At 41.6% G+C, this 21,093-nt stretch overlaps 1 protein-coding gene across 6 annotated transcripts in view; it reads right to left on the reverse strand.

Annotated features, from left to right (window-relative positions):
- The window catches only part of PTPN2 (protein tyrosine phosphatase non-receptor type 2), a 77,827-nt gene that overhangs the window by 11,231 nt on the left and 45,503 nt on the right, over positions 1 to 21,093 (reverse strand). For all 6 annotated transcript variants that reach the window (XM_067015763.1, XM_067015762.1, XM_059039877.2 and 3 more), the window contains 4 exons: positions 17,046 to 17,144; positions 12,925 to 13,062; positions 5,739 to 5,948; positions 4,386 to 4,538 (listed from right to left, as the gene is read on the reverse strand). In XM_067015763.1, the coding sequence (XP_066871864.1) occupies positions 4,386 to 4,538; positions 5,739 to 5,948; positions 12,925 to 13,062; positions 17,046 to 17,144 (600 nt within the window). The remainder of the gene's footprint in view (positions 1 to 4,385; positions 4,539 to 5,738; positions 5,949 to 12,924; positions 13,063 to 17,045; positions 17,145 to 21,093) is intronic.

The raw sequence follows: 21,093 nt of genomic DNA on the forward strand, positions 1-21,093 counted from the left end.
GTGACCAAGATGGCCCTTGAATGTGACCCAGTGTGCCCTGCTCATTGCCACTGTCCAGTTTAGCGGAGAACCAATGGTGAGACCTCCCAGCAGGTCCCTGCAGTGCCAGAGGCCTTCAAGTTGACTGTCCCCACCAGGTATACCCGCAGCCCAGGAAGATGGCTGGACACTGGGTTGGGAAGACTCCTCAGCACGCCTGGACTTCAGATCAGGCAGGATTTAGACCAAGATGAAGAGACATCCTATCTTCCTCCAATGAAACAGAACTTTCACCTGCCTTGGGACTTGTGACTAATGAGATGACAGCTAACGAGTAGCAGAGTCGGAATTTGAACCCCTCACAAGGCTCTGTATCTTGGAAATAATCATCAGTGTCAGACACCAGATAGTTTAAGTATCCAACAAAAATGTTAACTGTCTCCAGAATGCATGCTGGTCAATTCCTCACTGAGATCTAGTTACAGCAACTTGGCTTATACTTGGGCAAAACTCAACAATGTCAATAAACAAGATGATGCCAAAAACCAAGTCTTACTGGACCACTTCCCAGAATATGCAACAAATCCAGAATCTGTCAACAGGAAGAGTCAGCAGGAGGGTTGGGGGAGAAAGAGAGATTTAATGCTAGTGAATTTTAAAAAGAAAAAACAAAGGGCAATGTCATTTTGCCAGGTCTCTGGGCAGCAAACTCACTCAACTTTGCCTCCCCTGTGACACACCTGGCAAGCAGGCTCCAGGCTCACCTGCCTTGGCGGTGCTGCTGGTGCTGCCAACTGTGAGGCCAGGGACCCAGCACTGCCCTCGGCTCCCATTTGGAGCAGACGGGGCTGCTCACCTCCCCCGACTGCACACTCAGCTGAACTGCACTCGCGGAGCAATGCCCCCACACCATCCGCAACCCCACCCCCATTTCTCACTGAAGAAAGTCCCTCGAAGGAGCTGTAAAGTGATGTATTTAAACTCAAAACCCACTGTAATTTGTTAAAAGTATATATTTACTTATAACTTTATTAGTTGTGTATTTTATGTGATTATCACCACAAACAGTTACTGGTTTCAGATAACAGTCACTTTAGATGTGAATATTAACAGCTCTCCTTTGTCCTGGCAGGTTCTAAATCATTTTATATCCACATATGCCAGAAATCTTCACAGGAAAACTAACATGAAACTGTAGCCAATAATGAAAACACCACTCATATCCCATAAATCTAGATTAAGACTGAAGGTAAAGACAGAGGTCCCCTTTAGGAAAAAGAACCAGAGACGAAGCTTACACAGTGTGGGTGCTTCTGGACAGATGGCGTCCCTCACCCCACTGCCATCAACTCACACTCGAAAAGCTTCCTTCTTTCTTCTTACAAATATTAATTTTCCCCAAAAATCAGAGTTAAAGGGGAGGAGGCAGATGTATGGAGAGAAAGACAAGTCCATAAACTGCCTATCACATCCTTGTATGTCCTATGAGACACTTTTTGGGACACGGGACAGAGTCATGCAGTTTGGAGTATCCACATTAACAAAGTAACTCTAGATCTTTGTAACAATAAAGTTTTATGATTTAAGATTTCAGGGAAATTTATTTCTCTGAGATTTCTGGTCTAAGCTAAGGTTCTAGTATAGCACTGTCCAATGAAATGTAATGTGAGCCACATATATAACTTAAAAAATGTCTAACAGCCACGTTTTATTTTTTTACTATTTTTTATTTTATTTTATTTTTGGTTGTGGTGGGTTTTCGTTGCTGTGTGCCAGCAGTGAGTGGGGGCTACACTTCATCGCAGTGCGTGGGCTGCTCATTGTGGTGGCTTCTCTTGTTGCGGAGCACAGGTTCTAGGCACGCGGGCTTCAGTAGTTGTGGCGCCCAGGCTCAGTAGTTGTGGTTCACGGGCTCTAGAGCGCATGCTCAGTAGTTGTGTCACATGAGCTTAGTTGCTCCGCAGCATGTGGGATCTTCCTGGACCAGGGCTCGAACCCGTGTCCCCTGCGTTGGCAGGCGGATTCTTAACCACTGAGCCACCAGGGAAGTCCCAACAGCCACTTTTTAAAAAAGATGAATTTTGACAAGATGTTTTATTTAATTCAACATTTAAAAATATTGTCATTTGAATATATAATCAATATTTTTTTAATTACTGAGATATTTTACACTTTTTCTCCCTATATTTGTACATCTTATACTTTAAGCAGAACTCGATTCAGACTGGCTACATCTCAACACTCAACAGAACACGTGGCCCCAGCATTTGACAGTGGGGTTCCAGAAGGAGAAAATATCTACATAAAATGAACAAGTCCATATGCATAAATACGCAGTCCTGGAAGAATACACACAAGCCTCAATGGTTACATATTTGGGGGGTGAGTTAGCGAGGACTTCTACTTTGTAAATGATATACTTTCACATTCTCTGAACTCTTTTATACTCAATATGTACTAATCAATTATCTAAAATTTTAAAAATTTCACAGCATCATATAAATTATTAGAGCCTTGCTAAGATCATTTCTGTGGAAACTGAGCCCTCCGGAAGGGTAACAGGCTTTCTGATACTGAGCACTTGAAAAATAGAGACATTTCCAACATCCCATCTGGACAGAGGCAGAGGACGCCTGGGTCTGTCTGAATGAGGGATAAAGGTGCTGAGGCAGAGATCTGACGGCCACACCGCACCAGATAAACTGGGGTAGGAAAAGTTCTTCCGAGCCACAAACTGCACTGTCATGACAATAGGGACCACACAAAAGCCCGTCCATAAAACTCATCTCTGTGGGGAAAACGATCTGCACAGGAAGCACATATATATTCTAAAACTAAAGGAATGAAATTTGAAAAAAGATTAAGGTGGAGCAAGCGGTAGTATCCAAAGGACAGCACACGTTCCATAGAGTTACTCAGTCTGGAAGAACAGCCAGGAAATTAGCAAGGAAGCAACAGAAGTGTGTGGGGAAAACCTCTGCATGTAAACTGGCACACACAAGCTGAGATTAGAGACCTGTTCCTAATCCTGAACATCTGAGGTAACGTCGGAGGAGGGTCTCGTGCCTCATGGGCTTAATCTTCACGTACCAACCACTTTACAGACTGATGTTTCTCTTCATTAAAAATTATTCTTTAGAGGGCTTCCCTGGTGGTGCAGCAGTTAAGAATCCACCTGCCAATGCAGGGGACACGGGTTCAAGCTCTGGTCTGGGAAAATCCCACATGCCACAGAGCAACTAAGCCCGTGAGCCACAACTACTGAGCCTGCGTGCCACAACTACTGAAGCCCACATGCCTAGAGCCCGTGCTCCGCAACAGAGAAGCCACTGCAATGAAAAGCCCACGCACTGCAAAGAAGAGTAGCCCCAGCTCGCCACAACTAGAGAAAGCCCACGTGCAGCAACGAAAACCCAACTCAGCCAAAAATAAATAAATAAATAATCTAATTAATTTAAAAAAATTATTCTTTAATGCTAAAGATTTGGGGGAGGGAACTTTTTAAATAAAACTTAAAATTTTTATTGATAAATACAATAGATTGTCTTGAATAGTTAAAATAAAACCAATGATCGGAACAAAAAAGTTAGCTGATAAATAAAATTGCTTAAGAATATTTAAATGTCTGTGTAATCCATGCAACACTTAACTACTTATATCTCATTCCATTTTGACAGATGGTGTGATCTCAGTTATAAAGGAGGGCTTATTCAGAATATTCCTGCTTTGGTTAGTAATCACAGAAGCTGAAGAGCAAGCAAACGGTTCATGTGAGAGAAAAATAAAGAATTCCACCTGCTTATGTCCAATTCCATATGATCAGCTCAGACAAGAAACCGGTGTCTGTTGTTACTTCTGTTTCTATTTCACATGTTATGTTAGTACATAAACACAGATTTCTGATAATCAGTCTTTGAACTTAGCTTTTACAAATGTGGAATAAAAATACCTTCATGAGAATAAAGCCACCAACCAGAGAAAAATAACATTCTCCTGGAATTTCATTACGTTTGCTGCAAGTACTCAAGATGCTCGCTCATTGTTATAAAAGATAAAATATCTATGATATAAACTAAGTGTTCTTGTATAACTCCAGATCAGGTTTTTAATGGGGCAAAAGTAGTTAAATTTTCTGGTTATTTTAATGATGAAATGCTTAAACCCTCCTTTACAAGAAACCTTACTTTCTTTAATGAAATTGTGTCCCCACTTGGGCTTCTGAGTAACAGGCAGGATTTAACATGAGGCTGAGGTACACAGGAGGAGGGGGGCATACATTTTACAATCTTAGGGGCCAGCTGGATTTACCACATTAATGTAAACATGTTTTTTTGGAAGGAAGGGAGAAGACACATGCGTAAACGGAGTGCAGCTACGTGATGCAAATCGTATGTGATACAGTTTACCTGTATACTTGAATCTCCCTTTATAAACTTTGCTCCTTCTATTATAGTCATGTATGAAAATCTGAGTTGATCTGGTGTCTGAATCAGCCCCATTCGGTATTTTCTCATATTCAGTAACAGTTGTTTAATATTAATATTGTCTCCTTTTTCCATCTGCAAGAAAGGTAAACATTATTCAAGCCTTTTGTTGTTAAGAGTCCAGGAAAGAGAAGCAGTACAGGAAAACCGCTAGGAGCAAATCAAGTCAGCACAGGTTGCCCGTCTGCCCTGTCCAGGCAGCAGAGGGAGGACTCCTGGCCCTTCAGCTAACTCACAGTTGGCTCCAACCAACAGGAATCTCATTCACTCTGGCTAGTGGTTGGTCGAAGGGAGGATTTATGGCCCATTCTGGCTTAATGTAAGGATAAATACATCGAGATTAGTGCCTTTCTTTTTTAAGAAGGTCTTGGCAGGAGTAAATCTTTTCGTTTGGCGCCCCTCTGCCTTCACATCTGTGTACAGCAGCCACCTGAGGGTGCTGGAGCAGAAAGGCAGAAACAGCCAGACCCACAAGGACACCGTGGAGCCGCTGCACCAGCTGGGGCTGGATCCATGCAGTCCCACCCCAACCAGAAAAGAGAACAGCTGCTGAAGTTACATTTGGCAGGGAACAGGCAAACACATGATCCAGTTTTAATATTTACCATTAACAGAACAGATGCTTAGAGTTCTTAAACATGTCAAAGTTAACATAACAAGCTGCTTTTGACTGAAGTATAGGATATTAGGCAGAATGGTAAGTAACACAGTAGACGTGCTAAGATACCCTCCCCATCAACCTAAAGGGAGGAAAGGCACAGGCCGGTACCCAGGCTGGGGCTGGGAAGGCTGGTGGAGAAAGAACACAGTCCTCGGGCACAACAGGAACCTCAGGGAATGAAATTAAAACCCACACTCACCGAGGGCTTAGAAAGTGTTCTAAATGCACTCATCCACTTAATTCTTATGACAGTCCTGGGAGGAGAATACTCTCACTCTCTGCAGTTTGTAAATAAGGAAACCAAGGCAAGAAGGAATTCAATATCATCTACCAACTGATGTTTGAAAAATAAGAAGGGTGGGGGGACCCATCATTTAGGTTAACAAAAGCTACCAGGAAAAGTCTCCTTCAAGAGCTCTAGAATTATCTTGGATGCAGCCCCACCAGTCACAGCAAGAGGCAACTGAAAGGATGTGAATGAGAGTTTTTGGTTTTTCTAAAAGAAGGCAGAAGTTCAAGTTTGAAAAACACAGTTCTGGGATCCTGACATTCAAGCTTACTTCTGCCAGTGGAAACAATAAAAAGGTACAGAAGACTGAAATGAGGTCACTTACCAGAACAAGACAAGTGTCCACCAGAGAAAAGGTGCCTGACCGCCCGATGCCGGCACTACAGTGGATCACCGCAGGCCCGTGTTCAGGATTCAAAGAGCCAGACTCTCGCACTTTAAATAAGAAATTGAGAAATGAAGCTGGTGATTCAGGGACTCCGAAATCTGGCCAGGTAGTATAATGAAAGTGAGATATTGTTCTGGTTTCACCACTCTAAAAAGTGAAAATCAAGGGGGGAAATATTAGTTCTGAGTTTTTTCTTTTAAAAGTCTACTGCAGAAAGATGTGTTTTGTGTAATGTACCATGATTTTTCATTTGGTTTTTGATAATCACATACACAAGTGTGGGAAGATTTTCTTTAGGAGAATTTAGAATATATTAATAATAACTAACACTTCTGTAACACATTATTTTGTATGCATGTTCTAAGCTTTTTATTTATTAACTCAACCCATACAACAATCCTATCAAAACCCATTTTCCAGATGAGAAAACTGAGGCGAAGGGTTAAGTAATGCACCCAAGGTCACACATCAGAAAATGGCAGAGGCAGGATCAGAGCAGCACTTGGGTTCCCAACCACAGACCTGCACAATACATGCTGCCAGGATTTTCTTTAATTCATACATCATGAGTGGATTCTATTCTATTTTTTAAAATTTCTACCAGTTTAATTTTACATTCTTCAATGGTTTCCTTTTTAAGAATTTCAAAGTTTTAAAAAATATAATGTTCCCCATTATATGAGTTATCTTTTAGATTCTGCTATACAGGCACAGAGGAACAACTCAAGAATTAATTTAAAGAAACAATCTTTACATTTTTAACTGAAATTGCTCTCCTAATTGCTGCTTTTCCCCATGGTAACAATTTCCAATCCTAGAACTGTTGACATGCCTTTGTTGATGTGCTAACATGGTTTACCAACATGCTAAGTGTTTCCTGTCTCGTAAAGCCTGCCTGGCACTCACCAGCACTTCCTGGATATTCTCGACGACCTTTATTTCTGACTAACTCATTATGAAAACGTTCCTTGGCTTTTGCCAAAGGCCCTCTGCCCCCAGGAGCACTTCTCTGCTTTCTGCTCTTCATTCACAGAGGGAGCAGCGACCCGCTAACACATCTTTGCACAGTGTTTCAGCTTTAATTACAGGACTATTTTGGAAGAAGAAGCCATGGAAGCAGCATAAAAACCCCTGGTTTTTTTAATGGTTACTTTTTTTTTTTTTTTTTTCGGTACTATGCGGGCCTCTCACTGCCGCGGCCCCTCCCCCTTTGCGGAGCACAGGCTCCGGACGCGAAGGCTCAGCGGCCATGGCTCACGGGCCCAGCAGCTCCGCTGCATGCGGGATCCTCCCGGACCGGGGCATGAACCTGTGTCCCCTGCATCGGCAGGCAGACTCCCAACCACTGCGCCACCAGAGAAGCCCTTTAATGGTAACTTTTATAGCATCTACCTTTCAATACAAATTTACAAAATTAAATTTAGCTTTCTTTTTTAAAAAAATAATATTTCCCTTTTTTCAGTACAAATTAAGACTCCTAAGTCCCAGATTCAGTTATATGAGGTACAGCACTGATTAAATACAGTGCAGAAGTTAAAAAAAATTTTAATCATACACATTTAGTGACTAATTTTTCTTGACATCCAGCTTTCATAATTCCAAGTACACTGTGATCCATAGGTTCTCAGTACACTGAAGGTACTAGAAGATTTCCTATTACTAACTAAAAACGCTCACTGTGATTATTAAAATTCAAAACATTTCCTTTTAAATTCCAAATTAATTATGCTAAGTGAAAGTGACAGACTCTAAAGGCTGTATACTGTACGATTCCATTTACATGACAGCATGGAAAAGACAAAATTATAGGAATTGAAACCAGCCCAGTGGTAGCCAGGAGCTGGGAGTGGGGCCGGGCTGACTGTACACACGCAGCATGAGGAACGCGCACACACGCGTGCGTGCGTGTGTGTGTGTGTATCTAGGGAATGGTGAAAGAACTGTTCTTTATCTTGACTGGGCAGGTGGTGACACGAATGCACTATCAAAACTCAGATCTGTATATCAAAAAGATTGTATCTTACTGTATGTAAAAACAGTGTTTAAAACATTCCAAATTAAGGAGGCTAAACTGTAGCTTCCTTCTAGAAAACCGTAAATGGCAGCCATCTGATACCCACACAGGACTAGGGTCCGAAGTCCTTTCCTCCATCAGCCCAGGCACACGGTTAACTCAACCGCATCTTCCTTTAAATGGGGCCTCAGATTCCAGTGGGTGTCTTTAACCCTCTCCCCCGACAGCTGCCCTGCTGCAGTCCTCAGCCACCACACTGTGCTGACCATGCATAGAGGCCCAGCCCTGGTCCACATGGGCCTCAGCCAGGTGATGGACCTGCTGGAGGTCCCAGGCCTAGGAGGGGTGGCGCCAGGGCCTTGCTCCCAGGGGAGTGCTCCCTAGGGTGTGGCCTATACAGTGTAGGTTCAACTATGAATCACCTCCTGGCCCCAAACCTACAGTTAACCCACAATCCTGGGCAACTACTTGCTTTTTCTTTGCTTGTATGATTTTGGCTCAAGACTAGTGGCCTCTTTATTTCTTTCAAATTCAGGTCACACTGTCTGGGATGCTCAAAGCCAGTTCCCAGAAATGCTCACCACTGTATAATACAGTCTTTCTCACTAACAGATTTTTGAAAATCCATCTTTTTCTTCCCTGTAGGACCAGACTAAAGAACTTCTTAGAGGTTAATTTTGTATTAATTCACTCCTACTGAAACAAGATTAAAAAAACTTAGCTCACAAAAATCACATAATTCCCTAAGGGCCACAGAAGTAATGAGATCCATATGTTTACTACTCTGGTATAAAAAAAAGTTTACATGAACGATTGGATACCTTTTCCCTCTTTTTCATGCTGGAAAAAAAACGAGAAGCAGAGGAAAGGGTTCCAAAGCATACAGAGCTAAAACAAAATTCATATTTATTCCAAAAAGTCTCTACATTTAGACTCTACAGTTTCTGACAAACTCCTAGTTTCAAACAGCGGACTCACCCTTCCCTCCTGCTCGGTCACCAAGCCCCTCAGTCCTGCTGTGACACCCAGTCAGCTCCGTCCCTTCTCACTGCCACCCCTCACACCCCACTTCAGCCGGTCTGCACACACCTGCCCAGTTTTCTCCATAAGGCACTACATCATGGACACCACCCTGTACACAAAGATGTCAGCAGTTCACCGTTCTTCTCAGGGCAAAATTTCATTTACATTTTTTGAAGAATTTTAAATGTAATGTCTTTGAATCAGATGACAAGCTCATGGTACATGGAGGCCAGGAAGCTAAACTAAGAGCTGAGTAGGTACAAGAGCTGAGAGCCTGGGGGCAATTTAAGTGTGTGCCATCTAGAGCCATTCAAATGCAAGTTAACTATAACTGTTATCAATATGAGTAAGACTATAAATGTTCTATTATTACTTAAAAATCTATACAGCTCTACAGCCCGAGGCTCAATTTTCACACTTTAGGCACAGAAAGAAGGTAGCAAGATTGTTTCCAAGGGTTTCACAAGCCCCAGTTCCATCACCTGTAAATGGGGTTTAAGAAAGTACTGATCTCACAAGGCTGCTGTGAAGGGTAAACAAGGGAACACCTGCACGTGGTGGCATGTGAAGAGATGCGGTAACCTCTGACACAATGACACACTCGCTGCTGCCTTTACCGCAGCCCCTGATCCACTCCCATCAACTGTAACCTCTCCACATTTCCAACCTCCTCACCTGTGTTTCTGCTCCACCTGGAGAGAAGCAAGCTTGTCGACCCTGCCTCCCTTGAGGTCACTGCCCTAGTTCAGTCCCTCACCAGCTCCTGCAGGATACCGCACTGGCTGTGTTAAATACCTGGTCACCATAACTCACTCTGGAAGATGACCAGAACCCCCAGGTGGTGAGGGGAGGAGAGCACCAGGGCAGGGGGCAAGGGGCCGGGTTCTAAGCAGGGGGTAGGGCAATGCCCAAGGCATGGTCGGGAGAGGCAAGGCAGGGACTGGCCGGGGACTCCTGCACCGGCCACGGAAGGGCTTCCCAGACCCCAGTGGAAGGACCAAACCATGTTTCAGGACAAGCACTCAGGTGTGCGGTGGTGAACAGGGTACTCGGTGCAACCGCACAGGGGGTACAAGGGCAACAGGTAAGGACCCTGCCCATGGGGAGCTGAAAACCTTGTTATGGTGTCAAAATGTACACAAGTGCTGCACAAGCTGGGAAATGGTAAAATTTAAATTATGAAGAGAAGCGTAAGAAGATCTTAGCTGTTAGGAGTGAATGCATCACAGATACATTAAGTGACCAAAGTGAGAAGTGGGCACAAGCTGGACAGAAGAGTACACAGGACATAAACAGACAGGAGAGGAGGATGCCCGGGTGGCATCTAACCCTGCTCTGGGCAAATCTACAGGGGCAGAGAAATAGAACTCAGCATGACAACAGCCTTCCTGGAACTTGATACACATAAAGCTGGCCAAGGACACTACAGAAAACGGTGAAGGCCAACTAAACAGAAAAGCCTGAAAGACAAGTTCTCCAGATGACCTGGGATTTTAAAAGCCCCTCAAAACTATCTTCATAGCTTAAGCCACAAGGCCCCTTTAAAAGCAGACATGGAATCTCTTCATGTGGGGGCAAAAGTTCAAAGTCTGAGTTCTCATCACGACGCTGGAAAGGGCTGCTGGTGCCGTACTGCCCACCAGATGTGAGGTCTCTATGGAGCAGTGCCTGACAGGAGGCAGCTCTGGCCCCAGATCTGTTAAGAGGCACAGCCAGACTCCTTTAGAAGCAACCTGGTCCTCTGAACCTCAGGAGCCTCCACCCAGACCTGCAGGTGAAGCCGGCTGTCCCTCCCCTACTTCATCATCACCTTCTCCACTGCCCTGGCTCCTGCAGCCCTTCCCAACTCCAAGGGAGCCGCTGACAACAGGAGACGCCACACTGAGTCTGAGGCACTGTCAGAGCATTAATTCACTCGATCATCGTAACAACCCTACAAGGCAGGTGCGTCATCATCCTCGTTTTGCAGATGAGAAAACGGAGGCACAGAGGTTAAATAATGGGACCAGTCATGCAGCCAGGAGTGGTAGAGCTGGGATTTAAACTCAGGCCACATAGTTCCTGAGTCTAAATACTTAACCAAATGCAATTCTGTCTCTCCTACTGAAACGCTACTTTATTCTTCTAACACAACCAAATGCAATTCTGTCTTTCCTACTGAAATGCTACTTTATTCTTCTAACACTCCTAGCTCTTACTAAAGATTGTAAAATAGAACATAAACTGTTGCTATTTAATTATGGTATACTCTGAACCCAGGGCAGTAAGAAATCACACAGTTGCTAGCAATTAAAACGTAGTGGTTGGCCTGTTCCCAGGGCGGGCTCAACTTCAGAAACTTTAGAACCAAGGATCTTCCTTTACAACAATCAGCATCTTTTTCAAAAGACTTGGTCCCATCTCATTAGAAGTTAGGAGATCTGGACTTGAGTTCTGGTCTGTCACTTATTAACTGAGTAATCTATTTGTGGAAAAAAAATCCATTAACCTCATGGATTTTCAGGTTATTTATTTTAAGTATGAAAAACAGGGATATTAAGAATATTTACTCTGTCCACATTTTAGGAAGACTGTAGGACAAATGATACATATATGAAAATACTTTGCAAAGTGACAAAGAAAATACAAAAGTTATTCTATCTTATTATTATTTGAGGTGTAATCAATGCTCAGGACAGAGAAAAATACCTATGCCCACCTCCTTCTAAATCAATTTTAATGCCACAAGCAGACGAGGTACCTGGGATAAGTAAACACCACGAGAAGATGATTCCAAGACCCATGAGAACTTTATGGAAATGCAGCTCTGTTTCTGGGAATGAGCACTGGACAACCCAGGACCAAGTAGTAGCTGATGTATTTCAATGCAGCTTAAGATACATGCAAATGTATGTATGTTTGTATGTATGTTTGGAATCATTGGTACAAAACAAATACAGTGAGGAGATTCATAAAGAAGCCTCCTCCCTGGATGACCTAAGAGATCCCATAATAAGCTTAGCTATGAAAGTTATGGAAGCTGGACCTGGCCCGAAGCACTCGGCACACATCTGTACTTATAGTACATAATAAAAAACAGAGAGGTGTTTCAGAAGATCAACCATAAAAGGTACTTCTGCATATCTAAAAAGTGTATATATCTCCCTTCACTACAAAGCTTTTTTTTTTTGGTTAATGATCACACGTTAATCACTCAATTCACTTAATAGTTAACTAAAACAGTATCTCCCTTTAGACTAGATACATTCCCAAAGCCATTTTTGGGCAAACATTTTCCTATTTTCTAGTTTTTCTAGTTTCTGAGAGCATTTCAGTATCACTCTTATTTCATATTTTCTAGTTAGTTATTCTAATTACAAACCAAAGAAGGCAAAGAGGTAAGTGGGAAGAGGGGAGAAGTATCTCAATCTTCAGCCTGACAACAGCAGGCTCACAACCCACCCTATGCCTGTATCTCAACCAAGTACCAGGAACGAGTCTTATATTTTTGGAAAAAAATCCAAGTAAATGTTCTTGAGACCATATGGTAAATTTACTTCACCATTTTCACCAGTTCAATAAAGACAAATTTCCGCGTGACTAATCCCTTGAATTAACAACACTCTCAACAGTAGTATCAGAGCTGGCGTTTACCAGGCACCTGGTCTGTGTCAGGGCCTCTGCACACACACCCTCACCCGACCCCATAACGGCCCTGAGAGGGAGGCACCACCATCTCTATCCCACAGATGAGGACAGACTTCAGGAGGTCTGGGAGCAGGTACACTAAGTAGCAGAGCTGGATGTGAATCCAGGTTGGCCTGATTCTAAAGCCCTCTCTCTTAATCCCCGACTAATTTTAGTAAGTTATTCTGAATCCTCAAATATTTACCTGACCTTTAAAATTCTTAGTTTCTAGGGTTTCTTAAGAGCCCTCAGAGAGCTACCACATATAGGAACAATATCTATAAGGAAAAGGTTATGGCTGTACACTATTACAGGTATTATTGAAATGAATGGGCTGCCCCAAACTTCATATCTAAGAACAAAGAATAATCCTTAAAATCATCATATAAAGCCCCATCGTTTGGGCATGAAAAGTCTTACATTGGTGTTTCCTAACTGCAGCAGATGGACTGTATAATAGGACTTCACATCTTCCGACAGGAACTTCACACTGAAGCCTGTTTCCTTAAACAGCATCTCTCGGTCATCCTTTGTTGGCCAGTACTGTGCACATTTAACCTAAATTTAAGAATATGCATATGACTTTTTTTAGTTTATGGACATAATGAAACCATAAAAAGCTGGAAAGGAAAACAAACCACACACACTATATATATTTTTCAAGTACCCAAATCTAAGAATAGTTCGCACTACGTTTGATGTTTAATGTATTTTAATAAGATTGACATCTTACAAAAGCAGGTTTGTAAAATGTTCCTCTAACTTATACACTAAAAAAAAAACCATAAACAGATATCATGTTCATAAAATGAAAATCAATTTGTCATTTCTAAAGCAGGGTAACATATGTTTTAACATCATACTGGCATTCACACTATGTTTCTATAAATATCAAACTCTTACAAGAATCTTATCTTCAAACAGTATTGAAAAGGCTTTATTTTACAAGTATTTTCCATAAATACCAGTTAATCTACTACTAAATACTAGTACATATCTAGAAATAACATTGCATACCTACTTACTAAAATTAAGTCAGGGAAAGAATTAGAAGATAAGCTCCCTTTACCTAGAGTTGTTACATTTTGGCAGAACTATTGACATGGAATTTGTATTTGTGACAGTAAAAACATCTTCCCAAAAGCCAAATTATGAAGCCAGCAGGCTGAGGTAAGGTGAGCTAGAGTCATTTCATTAGGAAAGAACACCAGAAAAACATCCTTGTAAAATATGGCCATTTCTCCTTTTCCAAATCACAAATAGCTACAACAATAAAAATGTTTCCAAAACAAATGAATACTATGAGCTGACACTTCAAAAGGTCAGCTAAAAGACATTTAAAAAATGACACAAGTGAAAGAGCATAAATTAGAATTCGAACAACTCAGAAATGAGGTGACAAAAGAAAAAAGATTCAGAAATAATAGAACACATTTCATCAACAAAGACTAATTAATTAAATTAGGGAAAAGAGATGTGACTAAACATAACAGATTATGCCTTAAGAGAAAAAGGAGGACATTTTTAAAATAAAAAAGAAATGAAGAGAGAGACAAATAGCATTAGAGAAAATGTGACAAACATAAAAAATAAGCAAAGAAAATCTAATACATGTATAATAGGAGGACCCAAGAAAAGGACACCAAAGCAAGCAAGGGAACAGAATAAATGTCAACAAGTATAATTCAATAAATTTTTATTTAAAGAAAGAAAAAATGTCTGAAATCACATACTGAAAGAGCACTCTATGCCCCTGGACAAACTGACCCAGAATGACCAACACAGAAATATTTTGGTAAAATTATTGGGATTTGAAGGAAAAAAATCCTTTGGGTAACCTAGGTAAAAAGAATAAGTGACTAATAAAGGAAATAAAGATGTCCATTTGACTTTGACAGTAATTTGTAATGACAGAAGAAAATGAAGTAATACATTTAAGTTGTTCAAAGAAAAGCAAATATGAGCCAAAGATTTTATATTCTGCCAAACTGTTAAGCACTGAGCCAGCAGATTAACTGTAAGACACCAGGGACTATGGTGCCAATGAGTCCTTCCTCAGGATCCTCTGGAGTATGAGCTACAGACAGAATGACTGGAGAGACACCTCAACATATACAGACCTACACAAAAGGGGCATAAGGGACAGAGTATAATGTGCTATAAACTCTGACAATGCACATAAAGTACAACTTAAAAAAAAACAGAGAATGGGAAAAGCAAAACATTTTAAACTTTTTTTCAGTAGTTATTTTGGTGATGGAGTTGATTTTGTTATAAGTATTTTCTGTGTGCAATATCAGACAAAGTAAAAGAGTCACTATAAGATATTTGACATCACTAGTGTCTTTGAGAACCAGAATTCATGGTATGGAAAACACTGTAACAGATAAAGGATAGAAAGGGTTGAGCCAACCCCTATAGGCCTAAATTTGAATCAGAAATATCAGTACGAACACTAGCACTGTGTTATCTTAACACACAAACATATTTTTCCTTAGCTCTGTTCACTGAAAAGACTAACCCAGTGGCAACAAACATCCCTATTTTTGTTGTGACCCTGAAATACCACTGCCCACTGAAATAAATTAAGGCCTCTTAAAGAAATGGCTGATTCTTACACAAGAGTTTAAGATGAGCCTGCAATATGGAGTCATTCCAGACAGCAAGTAGCTATGAAGACTCTTGGGTCTGTGTAAAAGAACTCAGGGCCCAACTTGAAGAGCTTCCTGCTGGCCAGTGAAGGGACAATCTGACTACAAATAAGGATAATAACTGCCATGGAGTGAAATGAATCAAGGATGTTTGAATCCATGACTTCACAGTACCTGATGCCCTCCCACCCTGCCCCCACACCAAGAAAACCTAAGTGGTCACATGTTGAGGACACTAGGGAATCAACTTCTTTTGAAAACTGCTTTTCCTATTTAAAAGTGGCCAAGTAACAAAAGTGGGAGGTTGCTTTTTTTTTTTAATAGAAGCATTCCAACAAGAGCTCCTGGAATATCACTATTTTATATCCCCTAATTAATTAAGGAGCTAAACACCGACCAGCAACAGCTGCCACCATCATTACGCTGACAAACATTATGCCCCCACCCACAGGTGACCTTCCCCCAGACAATTAAACCTGACTCTAGATCTAACCACCGTAAATATGATTTCTGGTGGCAGTCTTATCTTTTTATTATACTAATTACACTGCAGAATGAGGGATGAAACTTATAATCCTCTAGTTGGCAATGCTGCTCAAAATGTCCCAACTGATAGAGCCCCCATCACTTGAAGCATGAAAACCACTGTAAACGACTATGCTGACATTGCTGGACACTCTAGTATGTTAACGCCACTTCAGATCTGAAACAGACTAGAAAAACCTTCACTACCATTGAAAACTGGCAACTATTAATTTAGAAAAAAGGAAGAGGGGGCTTCCCTGGTGGCACAGTGGTTGAGAGTCCGCCTGCCAATGCAGGGGACACGGGTTCGTGCCCCGGTCCAGGAAGATCCCACATGCCGCAGAGCGGCTGGGCCTGTGAGCCATGCCGTTGGGCCTGTGCGTCCAGAGCCTGTGCTCTGCAACAGGAGAGGCCACAGCAGTGAGAGGCCTGCATACTGCAAAAAAAAAAAAAAAAAAGAAAGAAAAAAGGAAGAGGAATTTCCCTGGTGGTGCAGTGGATAGGAATCTGCCTGCCAATGCAGGGGACGCGGGTTCGATCCCTGGTCCGGGAAGATCCTGCATGCTGCGGAGTAACTAGGCTCATGTGCCACAACTACTGAGCCTGAGCTCTAGAACCCATGTGCCACAACTACTGAGCCCGCAGGGCTAGAGCCCATGCTCTGCAACAAGAGAAGCCCCCACTTGACTAGAGAGCCCGTGCGCAGCAATGAAGACTCAACGCAGCCAAAAATAAATTAAATTAAATCTTAAAAAAAAAAATAGGAAGAATCAGGAACCTGAAGAAGCAGAGCAGTCTAAGACCTCAGGGATGAAAGAGACCGGACAGACATACTTTCCAATTTGTATGTTTGACAGAAGAGGACCCTAAAGCCAAAGAAGCTGAAAGACTTACCCAATGTCACACCACTAATTAGCACTGGGTTTAGACTGCACTTCAAATGTCAATAAATTTATACATTTCCATACTTACTGCCTTGTGACCTAAGAGCCAATGGTAATTTATAAAGGTTTTAGAAACCTGTCACTTTAATCTTGTATAAAATTTCCAGGATTTTGATAATAATAAATTGTAAAGATTGTGATAAAGCCTAGGTATTCCAAAGATCTAAATACCACTACTAGCCAATACTGGCTCCATTATACTTATATTTTGGAGGGTAGTGGTCCGCAACTGTTATTTAAATATTTAAGGTAAAAAAGGAAAAGGATACATTAGCTCTTCTGGTCAGAATCACCCTGACCACTAGCCTTTAGCAATTAAAGCCAAAACTAATGAATGAATATCCCAAAAGAAATAAGAAAATATTTATAAGTTAACAATCACAGGCAGTACACTAAGTTGTAAATATCAAGTATTACTCACCGATTCTTTCTCCACAATTCGGTTTAGCATGACAACTGCTTTGGTCTTTTGCTGCCAAACCATGAGCCAGAAATGACAACCTGTATTAGGAAGTGGACCCTGTAAGAACAGAGAAGGAAAGGTAGGTAAGAGAAAGGGGACGGAGTAGGGCTCTGAGGAAACTCCTTCAGGGAAGCTTCTCGTCTGAGAACAGTGTTATCGGATCATAAAGAGTAAATCTAGACTTTAAATCCACTTGAACTAAAAACATGTCTGTGCTAGTGTGGATTACTGATTATCAATGATCAAAACTGACTTTTATTTACTTAGGCAGAAAAGAAAAAATTTCAGGCTCCCAGGTGACTTTCAGAGTTGAGGGCTGGAGAATCAGGCTTGGGTAGGAACAAACGTCAAGGCAAGATTTTGTCCAAAGAGGAGTGGGCTTGGGACAGTACTCCCTACCTGTCACTAACATCACCTGCTTTGCTGGTACTACCATCCTAAGGTGGCCGTAGTACTCACGCACAACCTGTAAGCAAACCAGGGTCAAAATCGCAGGCGCCAAGATCTACGGGTTGTGTTCTAGCTGCAAAGGAGGCAGGCAAAGGCGATTTCTGTCCCCTCCGGTCTCTGCCGCAGAAAGAGAGGCCCTGCCTTCCATGATGAGGGCAGCCCTGCAAAGGAGGAAGTCTGTGCCAGCACTGGCCTGCAACCAACCCAAGTTAGCTACAAAGAGAATTCCAGAAAAAGCAGAAATTTCAAAAAAGCCGAACCACTATGAAACTGTTAATCTACAAAACCAGAGAATGTGTAACCTCAAGAGCAGAGTTAAAAGGGGTAACGGTGTATATCACAATATTGCCATGGAGAAAAAAAATCAAATCATATTATGAATTTCTAATTACCTTCACATTTTGATTAATGGGTAGCACAGGGCAGAATAAAAGGCAAACGAGATGAGAAGGCCATGCCCAAACTTTAACTATTTTAAGTGAGTAAAGATTAACATGAACAAGGTTTGACTGTACCTCCAGTAACTCAACAACATTCACCTCGCAGGACGCTGGGAGGCCAGATCTCACTAGAGCTTCAGCTCCACATGGAAAACAAGGCAATTCAAGTGGTGCTACACTGAAAGCAGCTTTAGGGCAGTTGTACCCCTGGTGTGTAGTGGGTGTTGGGTAAATATCATTTGAACTAATAAACTCAAGTTCTAAGTCATACAAATGCTAGAAAGGGATTGGGAATCCTGAGGAGCTGCACCCTCAGGTTTGAGGGACTGTTCCCCTCCTTCGGTGCATGTTATCCAATACTTGAGTTACTTCCAAAACCAAACAGTGTGAAGGTAAAAATAGCAATGAGAAGATCCCCAGTAAAATGAATGCCGTTTCTTTCGTCTAAAAAAATGGACAGATCAGTTCACCAATGAAGTCACTCCTTAGCGTGTTCATGCACATGCATGTGCACACGCGCGCAAACACACACACACACATACACACATTCTGTTAGTGGTTCTGAAATGGGAGAGGGTTTCTCAGCCCTTCCACTTACCAGCAATACTACCTATTTTTCTTGTGCAAAATGGAGATCTATACCAAGGGACTGATATATACGTTTTTAATTTCCATAAAACTCAGAGGGAAAAGATGACAAAAATAATAAGCAACACAGGACAATGAGAACAACTGCAGTTTTAATAAACATTTAGCATCTCTGGTTTTCTCTATCCTTTGAAATATTTTCTGTGCGTGTTCTCTGTTCCAACGTACTAGATACAAAGGCAAAAGCAGTCTCAGATGTCAAAGAGCTTACGACAGAGGCAAGGAACGGAAACACATCAAGCACCACAAGAGTAAGGGGTAAACCATCAGGTCTGCAGGAGTAGGAAGGATACTGGCGCAGAGCCTTAAAAATGAAGAGGGCACTGACATGGGAGAAGAAAGGGTAGGGAATCAGGATCCATTCCCAGCATAAAGAAAGGCATATGCAAGTTTAGGGGACATCTGGGAAAAGACAGCTAGATTGCTGAGGGCAACGTGGAGGTACGCGGTAGGAAACTGCACCTGCAGAGTGGGATGGTCTCGAATGCAAGAAATAGTCACCGAACTCTTCTTTAAGGAGTAAAGGGATATGACCAGATTCATATGTCACAAAAAATAATTCTGGTGGAATTGTTAAAGATGGATTAGGAAGGACGGACTGGTGGCAAGGAAATAAGAAGCTACCACTTTGGTGCAGATAAAATTCAAGAGAGCTCTGAAGGAGTGCAGGGCAGCAGAACAAAGGAAAGTATTAGACACATGAGGAGGACAGCTTTAACCCAGATGAGAAAAATAGGAAGGGGGCTGGAATGGTTTAAAAAAAAAGAAAAAAAAAAGGAAGAGTTCGACATAGAAAATGCAGAATTTGTGACATCAATTGGTCATGTGTGTAAAAACACCCATATGGACATTGAAAAATATAAGGCAGGGGGTGGAGGCAGGGGTGGGACTCAGGAAATAAGAAAAAGCTGAAGACGGGCTTCTGAGTCCCATTTAGAATGAGGGGGGAGGGACTCTTGTCAGGACACAAAATAACTGTCCAACATGGACAGGAGGTTTAAATGAGATCACTAGGGTATGAGTCAGGCATTTTCTTTTTCGTGATGAGATTTATAATGTTTTATAAAAGGGTTATTACTATCATTACTACTAATAATAAAAAGCAGCAACAAATGCCACAATAAATACTCCATGAAGTACTCACCATAGTACCAGGCACTATATGAGTTTTTATCAGCATTGTTCTATATATAGATAATAGAGATAAATATCAATAATATAGGTACACACTTGACTCTCGAACAACACGGGTTTGAACGGTGGGGGTCCACATATAGGCAGATTTTTTTCAATAAATACACAGTTGGCCCTCTTATCCATGGGTTCCTCATCCGCAGAATCAACCAACCTCAGATGGCAAACTTAATACATGATCCATGACTGGTGTAATCTGTATATGTGGAATCCCAAGGACAGAGAAGGACCAACTATGCACTTGAGCACCCATGGGTTCTGGCATCTGCAGAGGATCCTGGAAGCAAACCCCCACAGACACCAAGGGACGACAGCACAGGCTTGGGGAATAAGTAATGTGTCCAAGGTCACACAGTAGTTTCAAGGCAGCAGATCTGAATAATTAAGAGCAGAACCATGCAGTCTACGGAGACTGTGTAACTTCACATCCTGGCCTCATCCCACTTGTTTTAGACCTTGGTTAAGTTATTTGAAGTTCCTTTGTCTCTTTAGGTGATTCCTTGTGTTAACATACAGATAACAATAGTATTTACCACAGAGGGTTATCCTGAGGCTTAAATTATACAAAACATAAAATACAGAACAGTGTTAAAAACTGCTAGCTGTTACTATTTACAACAGCTAAGACATGGAAGACATCTAAGAGTCCATCTACAGATGAACAGATAAAGATGTGGTACATATATACAATGGAATACTGCTCAGCCATAAAAAATAATGAAATAATGCCATTTGCAGCAACATGGATGGACCTAGAGATTATCATTCTAAGTAATTCAGACAAAGACAAATACTATATGATATCACTTACATGTGGAATCTAAAATATGATACAAAAGAAATTATTTACAAAACAGAAACAGACTCACAGACAGAAAACATACTTACGGTTACCAAAGGGGAAAGGGGAGAAGGGATAATTTAGGAGTTTAGGATTCACAAATAAACACTACCATCTATAAAATAACAGGGTTTACTGTGTAGCTCAGGGAACTATATTCAGTAACTTGTAATAACCTACAACAGCAAATAATCTGAAAAAGAACAGATATAGATGTATTTGTGTGTATATAACTTAATCACTTTTTGTATACCTGAAACTACATACGGTAAATCAACTACAGTTCAATAAAATAATAAATAAAAGATTGCTAGCTCGGGGACTTCCTTGGTGGCACAGTAATTAAGAATCCGCCTGCCAATGCAGGGAACACGGGTTTGAGCCCTGGTCCGGGAAGATCCCACATGCCATGAAGCAACTAAGCTCGTGCTCC

The sequence above is a fragment of the Kogia breviceps genome, chromosome 15 (genome assembly GCF_026419965.1).
Source record: "Kogia breviceps isolate mKogBre1 chromosome 15, mKogBre1 haplotype 1, whole genome shotgun sequence".
NCBI classification, from domain to species: domain Eukaryota; kingdom Metazoa; phylum Chordata; class Mammalia; order Artiodactyla; family Physeteridae; genus Kogia; species Kogia breviceps.